The sequence below is a fragment of the Mustelus asterias genome, chromosome 9 (assembly GCF_964213995.1).
Source record: "Mustelus asterias chromosome 9, sMusAst1.hap1.1, whole genome shotgun sequence".
Classification (NCBI taxonomy): domain Eukaryota; kingdom Metazoa; phylum Chordata; class Chondrichthyes; order Carcharhiniformes; family Triakidae; genus Mustelus; species Mustelus asterias.
Window position 1 is genome coordinate 84,418,364 of NC_135809.1, and position 23,676 is coordinate 84,442,039.

General features: G+C 44.7%; 1 protein-coding gene across 1 annotated transcript in view; it reads left to right on the forward strand.

The window, feature by feature from the left end:
- trpm5 (transient receptor potential cation channel, subfamily M, member 5) overlaps nt 1-23,676 on the forward strand; it is a 128,828-nt gene that overhangs the window by 20,024 nt on the left and 85,128 nt on the right. The window contains 1 exon segment of the mRNA XM_078221371.1: nt 12,551-12,621. Coding sequence (XP_078077497.1) covers nt 12,551-12,621 — 71 coding nt within the window.

Consider the following 23,676-nt stretch of genomic DNA (forward strand, 5'->3'; position numbering starts at 1 on the left):
AGTGTCAGGGGGATTAGCAGAGTAAATACATGGGGTTATGATTTGATTTGATTTATTATTGTCACATGTATTAGTATACAGTGAAAAGGGTTTCTTGTGCACTATACAGACAAGGCATACCATTCATAGAGAAGGAAAGGAGAGGGTGCAGAATGTAGTGTTACAGGCATAGCGAGGGTGTAGAGAAAGATCAACTTAATGCAAGGTAAGTCCATTCAAAAGTCTGATGGCAGCAGGGAAGAAGCTGTTCTTGATTTGGTTGGTACGTGACCTCAGACTTTTGTATCTTTTTCACGACAGAAGAAGGTGGAAGAAAAAATGTCCGGGGTGCATGGGGTCCTTGATTATGCTGGCTGCTTTTCTGAGGCAGCGGGAAGTGTAGACAGTGTCAATGGGTGAGAGGCTGGTTTGAGTGATGGATGGGGCTTCGTTCACAACTCTTTGTAGTTCCTTTCAGACTTGGACAGAGTAGGACAACCAGAAAGATCGGGCCTGGGTGGGATTGTGGTTAGTGCAGGCATGATGGGTCGAATTGCCTCATTCTGCACTGTAAAGATTCTATGGTATTCATAAAGTCTCTGCAGTCCAGGAGGAGGCCATTTGGCCCATTGAGTCTGCACCAACTCTCCAACAGAGCATCTTACTCTCGTCTTATCTCCATAGCCCCACACATATACCATGGCTAATCCACCTAACCTACACACTTTTCGAATGTAAGGGGCAATTTAGCATGGCCAATCCACCTAACCTGCTCATCTTTGGATATGGGGGGAAACCGGAGGAAACCCAGGCAGACATGAGAAGAATGTGCAAACTCCACACAGACAGTAACCCAAGGCCAAATCGAACCTTGGTCCCTGGCACTGAGACAGAGTGCTAACCATTGTGCCACCATGCCACTATTCAGCTTGCTTTGTCCTGGCAGGATGACATAACTTCTTGAATTTACCAGAAGCAAGAGTCTGGAGGCCTTCGATAGAAAAGGCAGAGAGTGTGACTAGTTAGGTTGCGCTTACACAGGGCCAGCACAGACGCAACAAAGTTTTGTTCTGTTCCTGAACCATTCTCTGGTTCCCTGAATATTAGAGGGTGCCAGTTGTGAAGTTGGCAAGGAAAATCGAGCGTGGAGGTGACAAAGCACAGGTGAGGATTTTGGCAGTGGTGGGGCTGTGCTCGGGGTGGAGGCAGATAGTGCTGCACAGGTGGATAGAAGCTGTCTGTGATAGAGAGGACGTGGATCTGACGCTCCCCAGAGGAACAAACAAGACACTAAGATTCTGAGTGGTCTGATTGAGCCTGAGGGAGAATGGAGTCAATAACAAGCAATAGATTCATGCTGATCTCAATTTTCTCCTATTAATCTATTATTATTAATAATTAATTCATCCAGAAATTCAGCTAATGTTCTTGAGGACCCAGGTTTAAATCCTACCATGGCAGATGAAAGAAGTTAAATTCAACAAAATATATCTGGAATTAAGAATCTACCGATGACCATGAAACCATTGTCAATTGTCGGAAAAACCCATTTGGATCACTATTGTCCTTTAGGGAAGGAAATCTGCCATCTTTACCTGGTCTGGCCTACATGTGACTCCAGAGCCTCAGCAATGTGGTTGACTTTCAACTGTCCTCGGGCAACTAGGGATGGGCAATAAATGCTGACCAGCCAGTGACACCCATGTCCCACGAATTAATATTTTGTTTATTAGTGTCACAAGTAGGCTTACATTAACACTGCAATGAAGTTACTGTGAAAATTCCCTAGTCGCTACATTCCGATGCCCGTTCGGATACACTGAAGGAGAATTTAGCAAGGCCAATATACACCTAACTGGCACGTCTTTCGGGCTGTGGGAGGAAACCGGAGCACCCGGAAGAAACCCATGCAGACACAAGGAGAACGTGCAGACTCCGCACAGACAGTGACCCAAGCCAGGAATCAAACCCGGGTCCCTGGTGCTGTGAGGCAGCAGTGCTAACCACTGTGCCACCGTGCTGCCCCGAATAGTGAGGTTCATAAGATTATGTTTTGGAACGATTTCTTCAACTTGAAATTATTGGGGGCGAGTTATGTGACTTTTTCTGGCGTCTGTGGGATAACACACCTGGATGGTTTGATTGCTACAGATCAAAGAAAGGTTTGGATTGTTTGGCTTCATTGTATTTGGGATGTTTAGCTGTGCAGAGTAGTTGTTGTTCAACATGGCCACACTTGAGAAATCCACAGAACCAGTGACCAGGCACTGGGTATAAAATGTACCTGATAATGAGGCTGCAGTCTGTTCATGTCAGTGAATGCAAATTCAGTTTTATTATTTGCGTAATCCAGAATTGTCATGACTAAAACAATAACCATACAGAGCACTGTCAAAGTCGAGAATTAGCATTATTCAAATACAGGAATACGGAAAGAAACGAAAAAAATAAGTTGGACTCTGGATATTTGAGACCAAATCAGTCAGTTGGATAATTGAGTGTGTACCGTTCAGAGAGACACGCAGTTATATTAATATTTAAAAGGTGGAATCTATCTAATGTGAATATATAAACACAAAGGAGAACATCAATGCCATAGCAACTTATGCATGCTACATTGACAAATCTGATCACTGACTGCAGTAACGTCAAACATTAGATTTTAAGTTTCAATGATTTCTACTTTGTACCTGAACCCCAGGTCTTTCAATCACATGGTGTGTAAATGGGGTGGGGTGGGGTGGGTTGGCGTGGTGCCAACTCTGGTTGGTTTCATTTCTGGAGATTTAATCACACAACATCCAGCATCCAACCTCCTTACTTGGTCAAAAACCCTCCCTCCCTCCCATTGCCACTATTTGTATAATTAATAAACAAAATTGCTCAGAAAAAATGATTTTAGCTCTTGGACTGCTAATAATAGTGTTGAAGAAAATAATCTTAAATAGCATGTTAACACCTATTTCTTTAACGCCCTCCCACTCCGCTGTCCAGGCTACATTTAGATGAAGGGGGAATTTTGTGCACTTCCCGCAGTATACTATACTCACTGCTCGTGGCCTCTTCAATGGGGGGACTACTCAATCCAGGCACATGACTCTGAGCTCCCTCTTGTGTGCCTCTTCAATTCCCTTCCCTCTCTGCCTTTGGCCTTCAGTACTGTTCCAAGCTCAATGCAAGCTGGGAGAACAGTACCTCAGCCTTCTATGAGGCAGTCCTCTGGCCTTAATATTGACTTGAATAAATTCAGATCTTAATTCTATATCTCACATTCCCTCTGGAAGGAAATATTGGTGATGTTGATTGGGTGTGTCCACATTTTTGTGGGAAATGACGAGTGGGTTGATATTTTGGAGACCCCCATCGGACACTGCTGGACAGGGCTATCTCGCTGTCATTTTCTCCTTTCGGGCTCTCAGGCTGCTGGAGCCTGCCTATATTGTCAGGAGTTTCTCAGTTCACTTCAACCATTCAATCATGTCCTGTTTTCTACTTAAACATTCTATACTTCATTCTGATTTCTCCTGTTTCTTGGTGAATATTTGTGTGGGTTTATGTGTATTCATGTCTGTCTGGGAGTGTTTGTATCCATGTGGGGGTATATATATCTGTGTGTGTACTGATATTTCTGTGTGTGTGTGTATATACCTATCATTGTGTGTGTGTGCATATACCTGTGTGAATATACCTATGTTTCTGGGTGTGTGTATACTATATTTCTGCTTGTGTGTATATACCAATGGTTCTGCGTAAGCGTGTACGTATGTTTCTGTGTCTGTGCATACTATATTTCTGTGTGCGTGTGTCTGTATACCTATCCTTGTGTGTGTGTGTGTGTGTGTGTCTGTATACCTATCCTTGTGTGTGTCTGTATACCTATCCTTGTGTGTGTCTGTATACCTATCCTTGTGTGTGTCTGTATACCTATCCTTGTGTGTGTCTGTATACCTATCCTTGTGTGTGTCTGTATACCTATCCTTGTGTGTGTCTGTATACCTATCCTTGTGTGTGTCTGTATACCTATCCTTGTGTGTGTCTGTATACCTATCCTTGTGTGTGTCTGTATACCTATCCTTGTGTGTGTCTGTATACCTATCCTTGTGTGTGTCTGTATACCTATCCTTGTGTGTGTCTGTATACCTATCCTTGTGTGTGTCTGTATACCTATCCTTGTGTGTGTCTGTATACCTATCCTTGTGTGTGTCTGTATACCTATCCTTGTGTGTGTGTGTGTATCTGTATACCTATCCTTGTGTGTGTGTGTGTGTCTGTATACCTATCCTTGTGTGTGTGTGTGTGTCTGTATACCTATCCTTGTGTGTGTGTGTGTCTGTATACCTATCCTTGTGTGTGTGTGTGTCTGTATACCTATCCTTGTGTGTGTGTGTGTCTGTATACCTATCCTTGTGTGTGTGTGTGTCTGTATACCTATCCTTGTGTGTGTGTGTGTGTCTGTATACCTATCCGTGTGTGTGTGTGTCTGTATACCTATCCTTGTGTGTGTGTGTGTGTCTGTATACCTATCCTTGTGTGTGTGTGTGTGTGTGTGTCTGTATACCTATCCTTGTGTGTGTGTGTGTCTGTATACCTATCCTTGTGTGTGTGTGTGTCTGTATACCTATCCTTGTGTGTGTCTGTATACCTATCCTTGTGTGTGTGTGTGTGTCTGTATACCTATCCGTGTGTGTGTGTGTCTGTATACCTATCCTTGTGTGTGTGTGTGTCTGTATACCTATCCTTGTGTGTGTGTGTGTGTCTGTATACCTATCCTTGTGTGTGTGTGTGTGTCTGTATACCTATCCTTGTGTGTGTGTGTGTCTGTATACCTATCCTTGTGTGTGTGTGTGTCTGTATACCTATCCTTGTGTGTGTCTGTATACCTATCCTTGTGTGTGTGTGTGTCTGTATACCTATCCTTGTGTGTGTGTGTGTCTGTATACCTATCCTTGTGTGTGTCTGTATACCTATCCTTGTGTGTGTGTGAGTCTGTATACCTATCCTTGTGTGTGTGTGTCTGTATACCTATCCTTGTGTGTGTGTGTGTGTGTCTGTATACCTATCCTTGTGTGTGTCTGTATACCTATCCTTGTGTGTGTGTGTGTGTCTGTATACCTATCCTTGTGTGTGTGTGTGTCTGTATACCTATCCGTGTGTGTGTGTGTGTGTCTGTATACCTATCCGTGTGTGTGTGTGTCTGTATACCTATCCGTGTGTGTCTGTATACCTATCCTTGTGTGTGTGTGTCTGTATACCTATCCGTGTGTGTGTGTGTCTGTATACCTATCCGTGTGTGTGTGTGTGTCTGTATACCTATCCTTGTGTGTGTGTGTCTGTATACCTATCCGTGTGTGTGTCTGTATACCTATCCTTGTATGAAGGATGTACAGCACTTATCAATCTGTCACTCTGAGAATAGAAGCAAAATGCTGCAAGTGCTGAAAATCTGAAATAAAAACAGAAACTCCTGGGAACACTTAGCTTAGGTTAGCTAGCGGCTGTGGAGAGAGACTAAAAATGAGTTAATGTTTTGGGCTTTATTATCAGGACTGGATGGCATTCGAGATAAACAGCAAGTTGAGAGCCAGGGAGAAGGGGGAAATCAGGGAAGGAATACAAGGAAAGGTTTATGATGGGGCCGAGGGCAGACATGAATGAACAACAAAATTTAGGGTGGTGGAAGAGATGATGATGGTACCACGCACCAGTACAGGTAAATTGTGCATTTTAAAGTGATAGTTTATAATGCAATTTCTACCTTGAGTTAGTTGAGCCTGTGTTGTCCAGTAACTAGCCACGGGAAAACTCTTCTGCTCCTTGAATAACGTAGTGCATTTTGAGCAGATGAGGCATCAACTTAACCTCTCATCTGGAATGGCGTCTCAGACAGTGAAGTAGTCCCTCAGTACCACATTGATATGTCCGTCTGGGTTATTTGTTTATGTCAGTGAAGCGGGGCTTGAATTATAATTCTATTCTCATTTCAGTATTAATTAGAGGACATGGTTTGAGGATAAATCAACTGGGAATGAATTAATAGCCAGGAATCTTTTTTTTTCCTGGTTCAGCAGCCATTTAATATCCTTGCTGCTTATTTACTCAAAATAAAAAATAATGAGCAGCGTGAGGATTAAATCGTTCAAGACAGTGGCAAACAAAGCAGAACCAGTGGGACAATATGTCAAATCATCTCAGTCACATAATAAAAAGGAGTCTCACAACACCAGGTTAAAGTCCAACAGGTTTATTTGGAGTCCTGATGAAGGGGCAGCGCTCCGAAAGCTCGTGATTCCAAATAAACTTGTTGGACATTAACCTGGTGTTATGAGAACTCTTACTGTGCCCAACCCAGTCTAATCCCGGCATCTCCACATCATAGAGAGGAGCATTGGAGGAATAGCGAGATAGTGAATAAACAAAGAATCAGTAATTCACAAAGGAAACAATTCGCAGGAAAATTTAGGGTGGTGAAAGAGATGGAAAACAATAAATAAAAATCAGGAAATCTGAAATGTAACTAAAACTCTGGAAACATTCAACAGGTCAATCTAAATTGAAAAGTGGATTAATGGCCCAGAATTTTCTAGAGCAGAGACTTTTCTCTCACCTTTCAGCCCGTAATATTTTTTTATTTCACAAATGGTGTGATGTGAGCAGGGCATCAGAAAAAAAAAACAGTATTCTTATTTCCCCATTTTACTGTTTCTTTTTCCTTCTGGGAGGGGCCTTAATAACCGATGATCACCTCCCAACACTTCTGATCTCCTACGGTGACACTTCCAATCTCACCTGACATTGATCTCTGAGCATACCCTCCATCCTAGTTTTTCCCATCTCCTCATAATCCAGTCTTTGATCTATTCAGATCACGGCCTCTATTCTCCAATCTCCTTGGACACTGGATTCTGATCACCCATCTGCATCTGGCCTTTCTGATCTTTCTCTGATCTCTACTCCCTACCCATTTCCCTCCAGCCTTTCCGATCTCCCAGTAATCTGGTCTTTAATCTCCCCAAATACCAGTCTCTGATCTCCCTGCCGTCGCCTTTCTGATCTTCCACCAATTGAGTCTCCCATCTCCCCCAATATCACTGTACCTGGCAATCTCTCTTATTCCACACTGTCTCCTGTCCTCTCCCTGGCACCTACCTGATGTCAAAGGTTTACATGCTTGACACTCAGACAGCCTCTTAAAAAACAAAACAGGTCAGGCTGTTAAATAGCAGCATCTTTGGCTTTATTCATGATCAACTGTCTGGAGAAACAGATGTTTGGCCATCTTCTTCTTTTGATACAGTTCACAGATGGTCTCATTATGAATGCTTGGTTGAGATCAACTAGCTAATGGATTAGCTCAGTGGGGATCAGTTTTAGCAGGAGGAAGGTGAGTGTTTGCTTTGATAATTGACATCCTCATGAGATTATAACAAGTTATTTATTCTTTGATTGTTTCTTTTAATGTCTGTATGTTTATTTGGATAAGATTGAAATATGAAGTGAGGAATAGCTTCTGTTATTGATACTATATTGGCTCTGTCTGACACTTTTTTATAGGGTTGTAAGAACAGCAGTTTTATTTCAAAGCCGATTCAGTTCATAATAATAATGAACTTCTAAGTTTATTGTTATATAGCTCATTAGTTCTATGAGTGCATATGGGGTGAATGGGCATTGAGGATGTAGGGGGTCATGGAAGGGGCATGGGGTACATGAAGGGGGTATGGGGAGGATCTGGTGGAGACAGGGTAAAACCTTTCAAATATACTTTTCAAAAGGTTCCCAAATTCAGAATATTATTAACAACTCCTCTGAGGGATGTCCATACAATGTTGGCCTAATTCTGATCATTCCAGTTGGGGTGGGGGCGGGTAGTGGTAGGGGGAGTATGAGATACCAACCCCTACACTGGAACTGGCCAGACTGGAAGCACAAGGGTGTGGGTTCTCCACTTGAACCTTTAATCCTGCATGGTGAAAAGTGCCAGGAATGGGGGTGGAAACTGAGGTGATTTTAAAAGATAGGCTGCAGACCTCAAGTTTAAACAAACAACGAGCTTTATTGAAGGAATGTTAACACTACAGGCTGCGAGGATAGACTGCCTGCAATGTCACATGATCAGTCTCTTAAAGTGCCCCTGTTCCACTGTAAGGTGAGGAAACAGTAGAAATAACATGAATACACAACATTTCCTCCCCCTTTAAATCAAAGGTTCCTGACACCAATAACAGAATAAAGAAAACAATCCAAATTAGCAATATGAACAGTTAATAAGCAGTGACAGTTAATAGGTCTAACATTCCAGAGGCTGTCACTCCCTGTGCAGTTGTCGGTGAACCTCGGGCATCTGATTTTTGCTGTTTACTGTAACCTTTGGTGTTTTTGGCTTCAGTTGGACATTGTCCATGGTTGGCCTCACTGGAGGTAACATAATGTTCTGAGGTTGGCTTGGTGTTGAAGTCTTCTGAACTGAGATACTGTCCTCCCCAATTGGTCCCTGTAGTGTTAGGTTCTCAGGAAGGTCCAGGTTTTCCCTTGGGTCAGCTCGATGTGGATTCTCTGTTGGTTCTGTCTGTGGCAGATTGGTTCTTGTTGCCGAAGGTTAATCCACATGTCTTCTCTATATTACATTGGCCCAGGTTTGTATGGTGTAGGAGACCAGTCCCATCTATGCTAAGATGATGCCAGGTAACCACTTCTCACTTGTATAGTTCCTTGCCAGAATTTCTTGATCCTGATGAAAAACATGACGTTTTACCTTTTCTCTCATTGTATAACCTGATCTTGCTGCTTTTTCTTGACAATTTCTCTCATCTTGGGGTGGGTTTAAGCAAATCAAACATGGTACATAGTTGACATTTAACCATGAGCGATGCCAGAGAACCATGGGTTGTTTGAGTGTGCAATATTCCTGTACGTCATTAGGAATTGGCTCAATCGTTTAGACAATAAATATTGCTCTCTAGTTAGCTTCAGTGAATGTTTCTTCGTCTGTACAAAATGCTCTGCCATCCCATTTGTGGTAGGATGATAAGTGGATCAGATATTTTGAATCCTATTCTCCTTTAAATAGTTTGTGAATTCTTGTGAAATGAACCGTGGCCCATTATTGCTCATGAGTTGTTCAGGGTAATCGAATCTGCTGAAAATTTCAGTTGTCTTTCAATTGTTCTCTCTGAGAATGTTGTCTTCATAATGGTAACTTCAGGCCATTTTGAATGCACATTAACTAGAATGAGAAAGGTATGCCCTTCGAATGGTCCAGCATGATCTAAGCATACAAGTGCAGCAGGCAGTAAAAAAGGCAAATGGTATGTTCATAGCGATAGGATTCGAGTGCAGGAGAAGGAATGTCTTGCTGCAATTATACAAGACCTTGGTGAGGTTTTACCTGAAATATCGTGTGCAGTTTTGGTTGCCTTATCTGAAGAAGGATGTTCTTGCTGTAGAAGGTGTCCAGATAAGGTTTACCAGATTGATTCTTAGATGGTAGGACTGATGTATGAGGAGAGATTGAGCCAATTAGGATTGTATTCGCTGGAGTTCAGAAGAATGAGGGGGGATCTCATAGAAAACTATAAAATTCTAACAGGACTAGACAAAGTAGATGCAAAAAGGATAATTCCGATGGTGGGGGTATCCAGAACCAGGGGTTACAACCTGAAGACACAGGGTAGACTGTTTAGGACAGAGATGAGGAGAAATTTCTTCACCCAGAGAGTGGTCAGCCTGTGGAATTTGCCACCACAGAAAGTAGTTGAGGCCAAAACATTGTATGTTTTCAAAAAGCTGTTAGATATAGCACTTGAGGTGAAGGAGATCAAAGGAAAGGGGGGATCAGGCTATTGAGTTGGATGATCAGCCATGGTGGTTAGCACTACTGCCTCACAGCACCAGGGACCCAGTTTCAATTCCAGCCTTGGGTGACTGTTTGCATGGAGTTTGCACGTTCTTCCCAAGTCTGCGTGGGTTTTCTCCGGGTGCTCCGGTTTCCTCCCACACTCCAAAGGCGTGCAGGTTAGGTTGATTGGTCACACTAAATTGCCCCTTAGTGTAAGGTAAATACGCGGGGTTACGGGGATAGGGCCTGGGGGGTTGTTGTCGATGCAGGCTCGATGGACAGAATGTCCTCCTCCTGCACTGTGGGGGTTCTATGATTTTATGATTCTATAAAACACGGAGCAGGCCCGAAGGGCTGCGTGGCCTCCTCCTCCTCCTATTTTCTATGTTTCTATATGTACTCTTTGCTAGGCCTTTTCTGGCCATTCCATGGGTGTAATAGAGCTAATAGCGGCAGGTTGTGTACCTTTAAGACCATAAGACATAGGAGCAGAATTAGGCCACTCGGCCCATCGAGTCTGCTCTGCCATTCAGTCATGGCTGATTTTGTTTCTCATCCCCATTCTCCTGCCTTTTCCCCATAACTCCTAATCCCCTTATTAATCAAGAACCTATCTATCTCTGTCTGAAAGACACTCATTAACCTGGCCTCCACAGCCTTTTGAGGCAAAGAGTTCCACAGATTTTGCACAAGACAAGCACACTCCTGCCTTCTCCTCGATTTCAACATCGAGCCCAAAAATAGCTTCCGGCTATCTCCTTTATCCTCATGATGGCATAGTGGCCTTCATGTAATTGGTTTAATACACACTTCCTTAATAATGTTGTAATAACTTTCATTCCCCAGAAGAGACAGCCTGTCTGTACGGATGGTTCAAGTCTTCAGGTGGAATATGGCTTTTACTCGAGGTTTGCTCCTGAGCTCTTGCCTCGAAGCACCATGTCTATAACTTCTGACAGTACTGGATCATTCCTGGCGTGCTTCTTAACTTGCCCTTGGATACCGGAGTGTTATCTATTTGCGCAAAATAGAAAATATTTCCAGATGAACTGTTTATTGGTGAATCGTTGGGTAATGGTAGTTGGGAGAGTCCATCAGCATTCCCATACAGGTTTGACTGACAATACTTAACCGTGTATGTATGTTCAGACATCCTGCTCGCTGCCAGAGATGGAATCCCGGAATGTGGCCCAAATACGGGCGGCACGGTGGCAGAGTGGTTAGCACTGCTGCGTCACAGCACCAGGGACCCGGGTTCGATTCCTGGCTTGGGTCATTGTCTGTGTGGAGTTTTGCATGTTCTCCCCGTGTCTGTGTGGGTTTCCTCCCACAGTCCAAAAATGTGCGGGTTAGGTAGAATGGCCATGCTAAATTGTCCCTTAGTGTCAGGGGGATTAGCCAGGGTAAATGTATGGGGTTATGGGGATAGGGCCTGGGTGGGATTGTGGTCGGTGCAGACCCAATGGGCCAAATGGCCTCCTTCTGCACTGTAGGGATTCTATGAAATATCGTTGTCAGAGGATGATAATCCGTTAAGAAAGTAAATATCCTTTCATATAGGCGTTGCTAGAAATGTTTGATTCGAAAAATGTTTCCCAGAGCTTCTTTTTCATGTTTCTTCAAGATCTTTAATCTAATCCTTTCCGGCCAGTTCTTCCCATTATTGCTGGATAGTTTCCTTTAACGATGTGCAAGGACAAGTCTGAAGACTGTCCATTTAATATTGGACCCTTTGCATTTGTTATTGTGAAACCTGAACAACTCCTCAATAACCTAGTTGTCATGATGTTGCATAAGTTTTTGGAACATTCATTGAGCGTCTGGCAGAGTGTGTCCAGAAAAGCATTGTAAACCTAGCTGTAGCAGAAAGGATCCTAATTCAACTCTAACTCTCCATACATCTGCTTACTTTAACATTAATGTTGATGCATTTTACTTGCAATTTAAGACACTTAGACACAGATCATTTGTTCCTTGACAATACTGTCAGGCATGTGTCATTAGTGTCCCCTGAGAAAGAAAACCCCAAGCCAGATCCTGGTCCTTTTATAACAGAAAGCAAAATACTGTGGATGCTGAAACTCTGAAATCAAAACAGAAAATGCTGGAACTACTCAGCAGGTCTGGCAGCTTCTGTGGAGAGAGAAACAGAGTTAATGTTTTGAGTCGAATATGACTCTTCTTCAGAACTGCTGAAGATGGGGCAAGAAATATCAAAGTATTAAAGAGAAGTGGGTGGCATGATGGCATAGTGGTTAGCCCTGCTGCCTCACAGCATCAGGGATCCAGGTTCAATTCCCGGCTTGGGTCACTGCCTGTGCGGAGTCTGCACGTTCTCCCTCTATCTGTGTGTGTTTCTTCCGGGTGCTCCAGTTTCCTCCCACAGCCCAAAAGACATGCTGGTTAGGTGCACTGGCCATGGTAAATTCTCCCTCAAAGTACACAAACAGCCACTGGAGTGTGGCAACTAGGGGATTTTCATAGTAACTTAATTGCAGTGTTAATGTAAGCCTACTTGTGACTAATAAACAAACTTAAAATTTCAGTGATTAACATTACACTGGACTTTGCAAGTTCACATGCTTTTTGAAATTTTGGTTCCATCAAAACTGGAAGCTAATTAGCCCAGGTTAGGTGACAAGTCCAGTATGGTTAGCTCTCTTCTTGTTGGGTCAATGTGACTGATTGCTGATGGGAAGTTGTCGCTGTGCCACCATTTTTGCTTTCTCTTCACAGAGAACACGTGTTGTTAATAAGGAAGAGTGCAATATCTGTGGAGAGAGCTTAGGATCACAACTCACCACAAGGTAAGTACAGGACTGCATTTATTTTAGCATGGCTGTCAACTTATTAATTACAAATTAGGTAAGGTTTAATGGCAAATACATCATTAAACAGGTGATGGGTATTTCTACACCTAAAAATGGTGAAGTGAATAGTACTGACTATGGACAAAGTCAACAAACTCTCTCCAGCAAAGAAAACTATTGTGTCTTTAGTTTTAACTTCACTGGTTGGCATGGATCCAGTTATTATAGGCCTATACCAAAAGATATGGAAATTATGCAAACATGCTATCATTGATGTGCGTGTTGTTCAGCAGCAATAACTACCATTATCCTTCCCTAATCAGTGGAATGGAGTAGCTGAGGACTTCAGGATAAATAAAGCTTAGGGTGAAGATTTAGAGAAAGATGGGGATCATAGAATCCCTACAGTGCAGAAGGAGGCCATTCGGCCCATCGAGCCTGCCCAACAATCCCACCCATGCCCTATCCAAAAACCCCACGAATTTTCCCTGCTAATCCCCCTGACACTAAGGGTCAAGTTACCGTGGCCAATCCACCTAACCCGCACATCTTTGGACTGTGACAGGAAACCTGAGCACCCGGAGAAAACCGGGAAGAATGTGCAAACTCCGCACAGACAGTGATCCAAGTCAGGAATCGAACCCAGGTCCCTGGGGCTGTGAGGCAGCAGTGCTAACCACTGTGCCACCATGCTGCAACCATTTTGAACGAATGCAATAACTTTTCAGGAGTCATAGGAATTCATTGCTCAGCACACAGCTAGTTTATTATAACATCACCTGATACAGACATGGCCTGCCTGCACTGTTGATGTTACATACCTTTTCATCCCCTTTAGTATGGGTGGTTGTAAAACATTACCCTCGGTGTGACTCTCACCAGTAAAATGAGTCTTCAAAGCAGCTGGATTTCCCAGTTCAGTGTGATTTCCATTGGGCTTAGAGAAAGCTACATGTTAAAATAGTTAACTCGGTCAAAGTTCACTGATTTAAGATTTGTCTTTGTCCAATTCTAAAACCACTTGTCAACGTCCTTCACTGAAATGTGCATATTTTCTTCAAAAGCCTATTGCTCTCCTATTGAAATTCAAGCAGGTATTAAAAATGACATGACATTCATTCCCATCAATTCACTAGCTGAATCGCTGGACTCAGCACTCAAATATTTTTAACTAGAAGCTCCTGTATGGAGTCACTCAATGCGAGCCATGCTGACGCTAAGGTTAGCACTGTGTTTAGCAATACTTCGGAAGAATCAGCCTACTCCCAGATTAAGGAGACAGTGGTCTATAATTACCTAAGTAACAGCACTGTCAACCTGGGGAAAAACCTGGGGTTCCCTGAAAACCCAAATGATTCATTGGTCAAGCATTGTGCAACAGGAAATTGCAGATCTGCGTATCACAGCTGAACCATACCAGGAGAAACATATCAATCAGTTATTTAGGGCAACTCCTGAACAAGTGTCAAATTCTAATATTCCCTGGAAGGTTAACTGGAAGATAGGTTCCACCTTACCAAAAGAAAAGGAGGTCCAACCGGATTGGGTTTGGGTTATAGGCAGAAACCCCTTTTCAGTGCTGTTAATTAAGACTGGAAACATTGTTAAAACCCTGTATGACAGGCCGGTAATCTAACGCTGATCCCTGCTTGAGGAATGCAAATTCATCTGGCTTTGGGTTTGCGTGTAACTCAGCACAGGTAGGGAGGCATTATGTTTGTAGTGCATTAATCACCCTGATTATAACCAATGTGAAAAACAAATAGTGACTCAGCCTTTGTAGCTTCAATGTACGCAGCGCTCCTTCACTTTGAGGGTTATATTTGGTGTGGGGGCGAAGGGGAGGTCCAGAACCTTTTGAAATATCATCTCGTACATGATTCACTTTTAATTCCCTGCATGGTGAGTCACTGGCAAGACTGATATTTGTCACCAGGTTAATCAAATTGATTGGCTTACTTAGCCACTGACAGACAGGATAACCATATTGGTGAGAGATTGGACCACACATCGGTCAGACTAGGTAAGGACAGCATTCATCAGCTGGATCTCTGATGCCAACTATTAACCAGGCTTTTTAAAATTCTATTGCAAGGGTGGCCCAAGCTCCCACTCAGTGGTCATGTTAGTTACTCGTCCCTTGTCGAATGTCAGAGAGATTTGTCAACCTGTTTATTGAAAGTGACTGCAAAGTTAGGAAGTGATGTTCATTAAAAGACACCAAGGAGATAATGGGCAGAATTTTACAAGAAAAATACTAAGTGTCTCGCTAGCGTGAAAATGAGAGACTTGCAGGTCAATTTTTTAGGTGAAATTTTACTCTTAGCTAGACTGTTTCTAGCTACTAGAGGCAGTGGGCGGGGCTAAACTCACCAGCCAGCAGAGAGAGTTATTGCGCATGTGCAGCCGCAAAGGTCTGCACATGCGCAATAGCATCAGCAGAGGGCTGACAGAGAGAGAGAGAGCTGTCAGGCTTCTGCTGTTGCAACCAGCCTTGACCCAGCCCTTCCCCAAAATCGTGGGGGCCCGCGGCCAATCGTGAATACCCACAATGCCCGAAAATATAGCTCCCACCGTCCAGACCGATCATGCCACTCCCTTTTCCCACCAATCACTGGCAGAGCAGCAGCGGTTCCCCCCACCCCCGCTCCCTCCCCCCACCAATCACAGGCAGAACAGCAGCGGTTCCCCCCCCTCCCTCCCCCCACCAATCACAGGCAGAACAGCAGCGGGTCCCCCCCTCTCTCCCCCTACCAATTGCAGGCAGAGTACGCTGCAGGTCACCCTCCCTCCCCGATTGGGCACCTCCACAAATCATGTTGGGACTGTTCACTATTTCCCCACCCCCCCACCCTCCCAGTTAACACTGGCATTCCCACAATCAAAGCACATCTCCCAGTTCCTACCTAAGAACATAAGAAATAGGACTGGAGGGCCCCTTGTGCCTCCTCTGCTGTTCAGTTTGATCATAGCTTATCTTTAGTGAACAGGAAAGTGCACACTATTCTTTGATTCCCTGAGAGACCAAAAATCTTTCTATCTCAGCCTTCAATATATTCAATAATGGAGCATCTCCCACCTTCTGGGAGATAGAGAGTTCGCTTTCAGCAAATAAATTTCTCCCCATCTAATTGATAGTGTCTATCTTGTCAAAGCTCTCTTGCATGTTTCAATGAAATCATCTTTCATTTCTCTAAACATCAGAGAATATAGGCCCAATTTTCTCAGCCTCTCATCATAGGATAAAATTCTCTCATAGCAAGAACCAATCCAGTGAGCCTTCACTCAACCACTTGCAATACATAGCCATCGATCCCTTCACCAAAGTCATTAAATACATAGTAAATAGCTGGGGCCCCAGCACTGATCCTTGCAGCAGTCCATTAGACAAAGCCTGCCAATTTGAAATTCCCTACATGTCCACAAATGGACTTTGTGTCCATTATCCAATCCTCTATCCATGCTAATGTATCACCCCACAACTCCATGAGTCCTTTATCTTGTGCATTCCCATCTTATTTAATGTCTTTTGAAATTCCAGGTACACTATATCTTCTGTTTTCCCTTTATCTACCCTACTAGTTACATCCTCAAAAACCTAATAAATTTGTTAGATACTATTTCCCTTTCACGAAACTATGTTGACTTTGCCTGATCAGACTATGACTGTCTAATGATTATTTTCTATTTACTGATGTCAGGCTAATTGGTCTGTAGTTCCATTTTTTTCCTTCCTTCCCTCCTTTCTTGAATACCAATGTTACATTTCAAAGATTGGGACCATTCTAGAGCCGAGGGAATTTTGGAAAATCGTAACCAATGCAACTGCTATCTTTGCAGCACCGTCTTATAAAATCCTAGGATTAGGAGATCAGATCTCAAGAATTTTTTGAAATTTAGTTCCTTAAGTTTCTCCAATACTTTTCCTCTGAGCTGAACAACCTCACTCTTATTAGCCCTGTTATCCTCTATGTAATTTGTACCTTCTATCGTAAAGACCGACACAAAGGATGGGATTTTATGGCCTTGTTCGACCCAAGATCGGAAAATCCCATCCAAGGTCAACGGACCTTCCCATTGTCGTCCTCACGCCCGCTCTGATTCCCGTAGTGGGCAGAGTGGTAAAATTCCAGCAAAAATATTCATAGAATCATCATAGAATCCCGACAGTGCAGAAAGAGGCCATCTGGCCCATCGAGTCTGCACCGACCACAATCCCACCCAGGCCCGACCCCCATATCCCTACACATTTACCCGCTAATCCCTCTAACCTACGCATCTCAGGACACTAAGGGGCAATTTTAGCATGGCCAATCAACCTAACCTGCACATCTTTGGAGTGTGGGAGGAAACCGGAGCACCCGGAGGAAACCCACACAGACATGAGGAGAATGTGCAAACGCCACACAGACAATGATCCAAGGCCAAAATTGAACCCGGGTCCCTGGCACTGTGAGGCAGCAATGCTTGTCACTGTGCTGCCCAATTTGTTCTACTTATCTGCAATGTCCTCATTCCCCATGACTATTTCTATCTCTGCTTCTCTAGCTACTTACACTAGCTACTTTTAAATACTCTTTTTAAATTGTTAAGTTTACCCTTTCCTATTTTTTTCCTTTTTTTATCAACTTTTTGTTTCCTCTTCCACCTTCCCTTTGTTTTCCATCTTTCCTTTCCCCTTCAATGCTATCTTTTGCTTCTTGCCCTTTGATACTATTTCCTCTTCCAATTTGCCCTCTTCCCCTCAGTTCTACCCCTACCTGAGCCCAGACACTGATGCAGTGGAGGAGGGATCAATCCTGCATTGCATACATGTGGGAATTCCTGCATCCTGCAACTGGGGAATCCTCTCCACTAGCACTAGGAGTAGCATTGAAGAGGAGCGCCTGGTGTAGTTGAGATTCCATGCTCGCAGGACTCAAGACAGAAGGGACAGAGCACACTCTGCATTGATGTTTGTCAGTCAAAGCTAACACATAGCAGAAACTGCCCATAAAATTTTGGACATAAAATGTGTTGCATATATGGATGTAAATCTGCCACTTACACACAGTAAAGGCCTTTTGGCTCATTTTGCCCTGGTCAGCACTTTGAAAGACTTGGTCCCGCCACTCCATTGTTGTTTCTGGTAAGGCATTTTATATTTTGCTACTCTGTGGAGAAAAAAAAATCTTTCCCATTGTCAAGACTCTCTGATCAGAATGGAGGTCTACAAAATTATGAGAGGCATAGACAGGCTGAATAGTCAGAGGCTTTTTCCAAGAGTGGAAGTGTCAATTACAAGGGGCACAGGTTCAAGGTGAGAGGGGGAAAGTTAAAGGGAGATGCGCGGAGGAGGTTTTTCACACAGAGTGGTGGGTGCCTAGAACACGCTGCCAGAGGAGGTGGTGGAAGCAGACACATTAGCAACATTTATGAGGCATCTGAATAGGGAGGGAAAAGAGGGATACAGCCTGAGTAAGGGCAATAGGTTTTTCTTTTAGTTTTGTTCAGGCATCATGATTGGCAGGCTTGGAGGGTTGAAAGACCCTGTTCCTGTGCTGTGCTTTTCTTTGTTCTCTTTGTTCTTTACAAAAACAAACTTTGTAGGTGCTGAAAATGTGAACATAGGGACTTAGGAGCAGGAGCAGGCCATTTGGCCCTTCAAACCTGCTCGCCACTTCATAAAATCTGATTTTGGTTCAACTGGAAACACTCAGCAGGTCGGGCAGCGTGTGTGGAGAGAGGAATAGAGATAACAGGCGTGATTCTCCAGCCACCCCGCGGCATGTTTCGCACAGCAGGAGACAGCCCACCATTGGAAATTTACACCATCAATGGGATTTTCCATTGACTCCACCCGACGCCGCCGGGAAACCCGTGGCAGGAATCCGCTGTCGACAGGACCCGAAGATTCTGCCGGCAAAAGCCAGAAACTTCTGGCCAACACATTTGCTGTCCCCATTAGCAAGGCATCAAGGCAATCACCTGAGGTATTCAACTGGTAGAGACAGACTATTAAAATTAATAGTTTAGACAATGGGACCCTAGCTCAGAAGGGGGGATGCCCAGACATGAATGCATTGGGCTACACATTGGGAATGCCTTAAACCCAATCACTTGAGCCCTAGCTGAGAGGAGGATTTTGAGACATGAACTGATTAATTTACAAGGGGACATAGACTTGTAACGGCCATGTTTAAATCACTGGGTTACAGTCATGTAACAGGCCTAACCATTGTGGATTTAAGTTCTGCTTAATCTGCAGTAAGACGTCTGGGATGTTGATAAGAGAAGACCCGAATAGGGACCCTCCTTCCTCCCTCTCTCTCCAACCTAACGGGCAAGCTTTTGAACCCTATTTGCTGATTGTGACCAGCAAGGGAAGTCCCTGCTGCGGACAGAGACTTCTTGAAGGAAACCAACTTTGTACTGTTGTCTCCAGAAAGACTGCCAAATGAACCAGCTACCTATTAAATCACACCAGCGAAGGAACTGGAAGGATCAGCAAATTCATCCTGAAATCCGTGTGCGGGTTAGGTGGATTGGCCAAGCTAAATTGCCCCTTAGTGTCAAGGGGATGATCATGGTAAATGCATAGGGTTACGGGGATAGGGCCTGGGTGGGATTGTGGTCGGTGCAGTCTCGATAGGCCAAATGGCCTCCTTCTGCACTGTGGGATTCTATGATTCTATCTATCAGCCAAGACACGTATATGTGTCTATGTGCATGTGTGTCTTACACGCAAGGTCAGGGCAGATTTTAATATTGAATTGGCAATTATATCCTTTAAACAAAGGCCTTGTTACAGTCAAACAAGGCATGGACCCATTAGATCCATCCTCAGCTGATCGTAATAATTTAAGTTTATGCTCTTGTAGTGTAATTCACCTTGAAGGGCGATCTTGAGCACTCGTTCGCCATCCATGTGAATGCTGGCGGGGTTCAAGTTCCACAAGTTCAGTTCTCGCCAGTGTTTGTGATTTTGGATCTTTCTCATTGGCGAAGTCACGAAGTTCACATCATAATGGATGTGAACCTGCTTTACATGAATTTGAATAGATTTGAATGTTACTAACCCACCCCCTCTCCAGATATTGGGCTGGATTTTCCGGCCTCACTCGTCCCGAAACCATAAAATCCTGTGTGAGGTCAATGAACCTTCTCGTGCGCTGCCCCCTTGCCTGCTCCGATTCCTGTGGCGGACAGGCCAGTAAAACTCCGGCCATTGAACCCCAGCCATATTTTGACACTGTGCCAACATGACATCACATTGGCGCAGTTTACAACAGGTTCACAGAGACGTGAACCTGTCGTTGCAGTCTCTCTGGGGACATAAAGGTAAGTATACCCCCAGGGGAGAGAGACATGGCCAGACAGTGGCGTTGCAATGACCCCTAGCACTGCTCCTTGTCACAGGTAGCCCTGCCAGGTTGGCACCATACCAAACTGACAGAGCCAAGGGTGGGCCTCAGTGGGAGCCTCATGGGGTGATCCATTGAGATGTGGTGCTGTCCAAGAGTGGATAGAGGAGCGAGGGATGCGGGTGATGGCCCTTGTGGTGGTGGGGAAGGTGGGGTGCGGGGGTGGAGGTGGGTGCTGGCTCAGACTGTGCGGGGTGGGGAGGGGAGAAGGGGCTGATGATCAGGGGTGGGAAAGGGAGCTCCTGAGACCTCCATGGTGGGCTGTGGGGAGGAGATTCACTTAGGTTATGATCGGGGCGCCCTTTAAAGATGGTGCCCCGATATCTGTGTAGTGGGGTTTTGATGTGGAGATGCCGGCGTTGGACTGGGGTGAACACAGTAAGAAGTCTCATAACACCAGGTTAAAGTCCAACAGGTTTATTTGGTAGCAAATACCATAAGCTTTCAGAGCACTGCTCCTTCGTCAGATGGAGTGGAAATGTGCTCTCAAACAGTGCAAACAGACACAAAATCAAGTTGCAGAATACTGATTAGAATGCGAATCCTACAGACAGCCAGGTCTTAAAGGTACAGACAATGTGGGTGGAGGGAACATTAAACACAGGTTAAAGAGTTGTGTATTGTCTCCAGACAGAACAGCTAGTGAGATTCTGCAAGCCCAGGAGGCAAGCTGTGGGGGTTACTGATAATGTGACATAAATCCAACATCCCGGTTGATGCCGTCCTCATGTGTGCGGAACTTGGCTATCAGTTTCTGCTCAGCGACTCTGCGCTGTCGTGTGTCGTGAAGGCCACCTTAGAGAACGCTTACCTGAAGATCCAAGGCTGAATGCCCGTGACTGCTGAAGTGCTCCCCCCACAGGAAGAGAACAGTCTTGCCTGGTGATTGTCGAGCGGTGTTCATTCATCCGTTGTCGTAGCGTCTGCATGGTTTCCCCAATGTACCATGCCTCGGGACATCCTTTCTTGCAGCGTATCAGGTAGACAACGTTGGCCGAGTTGCAAGAGTAGGTACCGTGTACCTGGTAGATGGTGTTCTCACGTGAGATGATGGCATCCGTGTCGATGATCCGGCACGTCTTGCAGAGGTTGCTGTGGCAGGGTTGTGTGGTGTCGTGGTCACTGTTCTCCTGAAGGCTGGGTAGTTTGCTGTGGACAATGGTCTGTTTGAGGTTGCGTGGTTGTTTGAAGGCAAGAAGTGAGGGTGTGGGGATGGCCTTGGCGAGATGTTCGTCTTCATCAATGACATGTTGAAGGCTCCGGAGGAGATGCCGTAGCTTCTCCGCTCCGGGGAAGTACTGCACGACGAAGGGTACTCTGTCCACCGTGTCTCGTGTTTGTCTTCTGAGGAGGTCGGTGCGGTTTTTCGCTGTGGTGCGTCGGAACTGTCGATCGATGAGTCGAGCGCCATATCCTGTTCTGATGAGGGCATCTTTCAGCGTCTGGAGGTGTCTGTTGCGATCCTCCTCATCCGAGCAGATCCTGTGTATACGGAGGGCTTGTCCGTAGGGGATGGCTTCTTTAACGTGTTTAGGGTGGAAGCTGGAGAAGTGGAGCATCATGAGGTTATCCGTGGGCTTGCGGTACAGTGAGGTGCTGAGGTGACCGTCCTTAATGGAGATGCGTGTGTCCAAGAATGCAACCGATTCCGGAGAGTAGTCCATGGTGAGTCTGATGGTGGGATGGAACTTGTTGATGTCATCATATAGTTGTTTCAGTGATTGCTCACCATGACTCCAAAGGAAGAAAATGTCATCGATGTATCTAGTGTATAGCATCGGTTGAAGGTCCTGTGCGGTGAAGAAGTCTTGTTCGAACCTGTGCATGAAGATGTTGGCATATTGAGGTGCGAATTTGGTCCCCATGGCTGTTCCATGTGTCTGGATGAAGAACTGGTTGTTGAAGGTGAAGACATTGTGGTCCAGGATGAAGCGGATGAGTTGTAAAATTGTATCTGGAAACTGGCAGTTGACAGCATTGAGTACTGAGGCCGTTGCAGCAATGCCATCATCGTGGGGGATGCTGGTGTAGAGTGCCGAGACATCCATTGTGACGAGGAGTGCTCCTGGTTCAACTGCTCCATGTGTGCTGAGTTTCTGTAGGAAGTCTGCAGTGTCGTGACAAAAGCTGGGGGTTCTTTGTACAATGGGTTTCAAGATGCCCTCGACATAGCCGGAGAGGTTCTCGCACAGGGTTCCATTGCCTGAAACGATGGGACGGCCGGGTGTGTTTGTGTATCTTTGGGAGGCAGTAGAGATCTCCAACGTGTGGAGTACGTGGGATGAGAGCACGGAGGGTGTTTTGAAGGTCCGGATCAAAGGTTTTGATCAGAGTGTTGAGTTGACGGGTGTGTTCTTTGGTTGGATCTGTGGGTAACTGTCTGTAGTGTTCCTCGTTTTGTGGGGTTTTAGTGGGGTTTTGCCAGAGTGTTGAGGTCCCAGCCCCACTATGTCGGTGTGAAACACATCCCTTGATTTCTTTTGGCAGAGTGTTGTATGATTTGGAGTGAAACACATCAGTTTTCTCACCGGAAAAAACATTGCCACTCTTTGGTAAGATTTAGCCCTAAGTTTTAAAGTCTAGATGGTGCAGTGAATGGAAAAATATTTTCAAAATGCTCCATCCAGCAAACCTAAACGCAGTGGCCTGTACTGGAAATTATCTGATGGAGGTCAAACTTTACAAAATGATGCAAATTAATTTCCTCTCTCAGTGCTACACCTGTCTGATTTGCCGGACTGTGCAGCTCAATGCAAATCCCATGGTCATTATTTTGCATCTTTCTAATATAGATTCATTTTCTAGATCCTGTAGGGCATTGAGGGATTGTTGCTCTTGGTTGATTGAAGCTACAACAGATGCTGCTAGTTTTCATATTATGTGTGCATGCTTGTGTGTATGAGCGCCAAGGAATGCACATATGTGTGTGTGTGCACTGTATGTGTGCACATGCGTGCATGAGCTGTGTGTGTGTGTCCATGAGCATGCGTGCGCGTGCGCGCCGTGGATTCTGCATGTGGGACAAACTAATTTTGCAATAGCAGTTTGAGAGCAGATTCTGAAACAAGGATATTTTAATTTGACCTTTTACCTTCCATACACTTTTATGCTCCCTCGCCGGTGGTTTTGAAGATGAGATGGGATGTAAAATTCAGCAGCTGGCCTCCCCACGAAAGAGGTAGTGTTGGGCAAGTTAATGGAGCCAAAGGTAGGCAAGTCTCCTGGCCCTGATGGAATGCATCCCAGGGCACTAAAAGAGATGGCGGGGGAAATAGCAAATGCACTAGTGGTAATTTACCAAAATTCGCTGGACTCTGGGGTGGTTCCTGCAGATTGGAAAACAGCAAATACAACGCCACTGTTTAAAAAAGGAGGTAGACAAAAGGCGGGTAACTATAGGCCGGTTAGCTTAACTTCTGTAGTAGGGAAAATGCTTGAACCTATCATCAAGGAAGAAATAACAAGACATCTGGATATAAATTGTCCCATTGGGAAGACGCAGCATGGGTTCATGAAAGGCAGGTCATGTTTGACTAACTTGGTGGAATTCTTTGAGAACATTACATGTGCAGTGGACAATGGGGAACCTGTGGATGTGGTGTATCTGGATTTCTAGAAGTCATTTGACAAGGTGCCGCACCAAAGACTG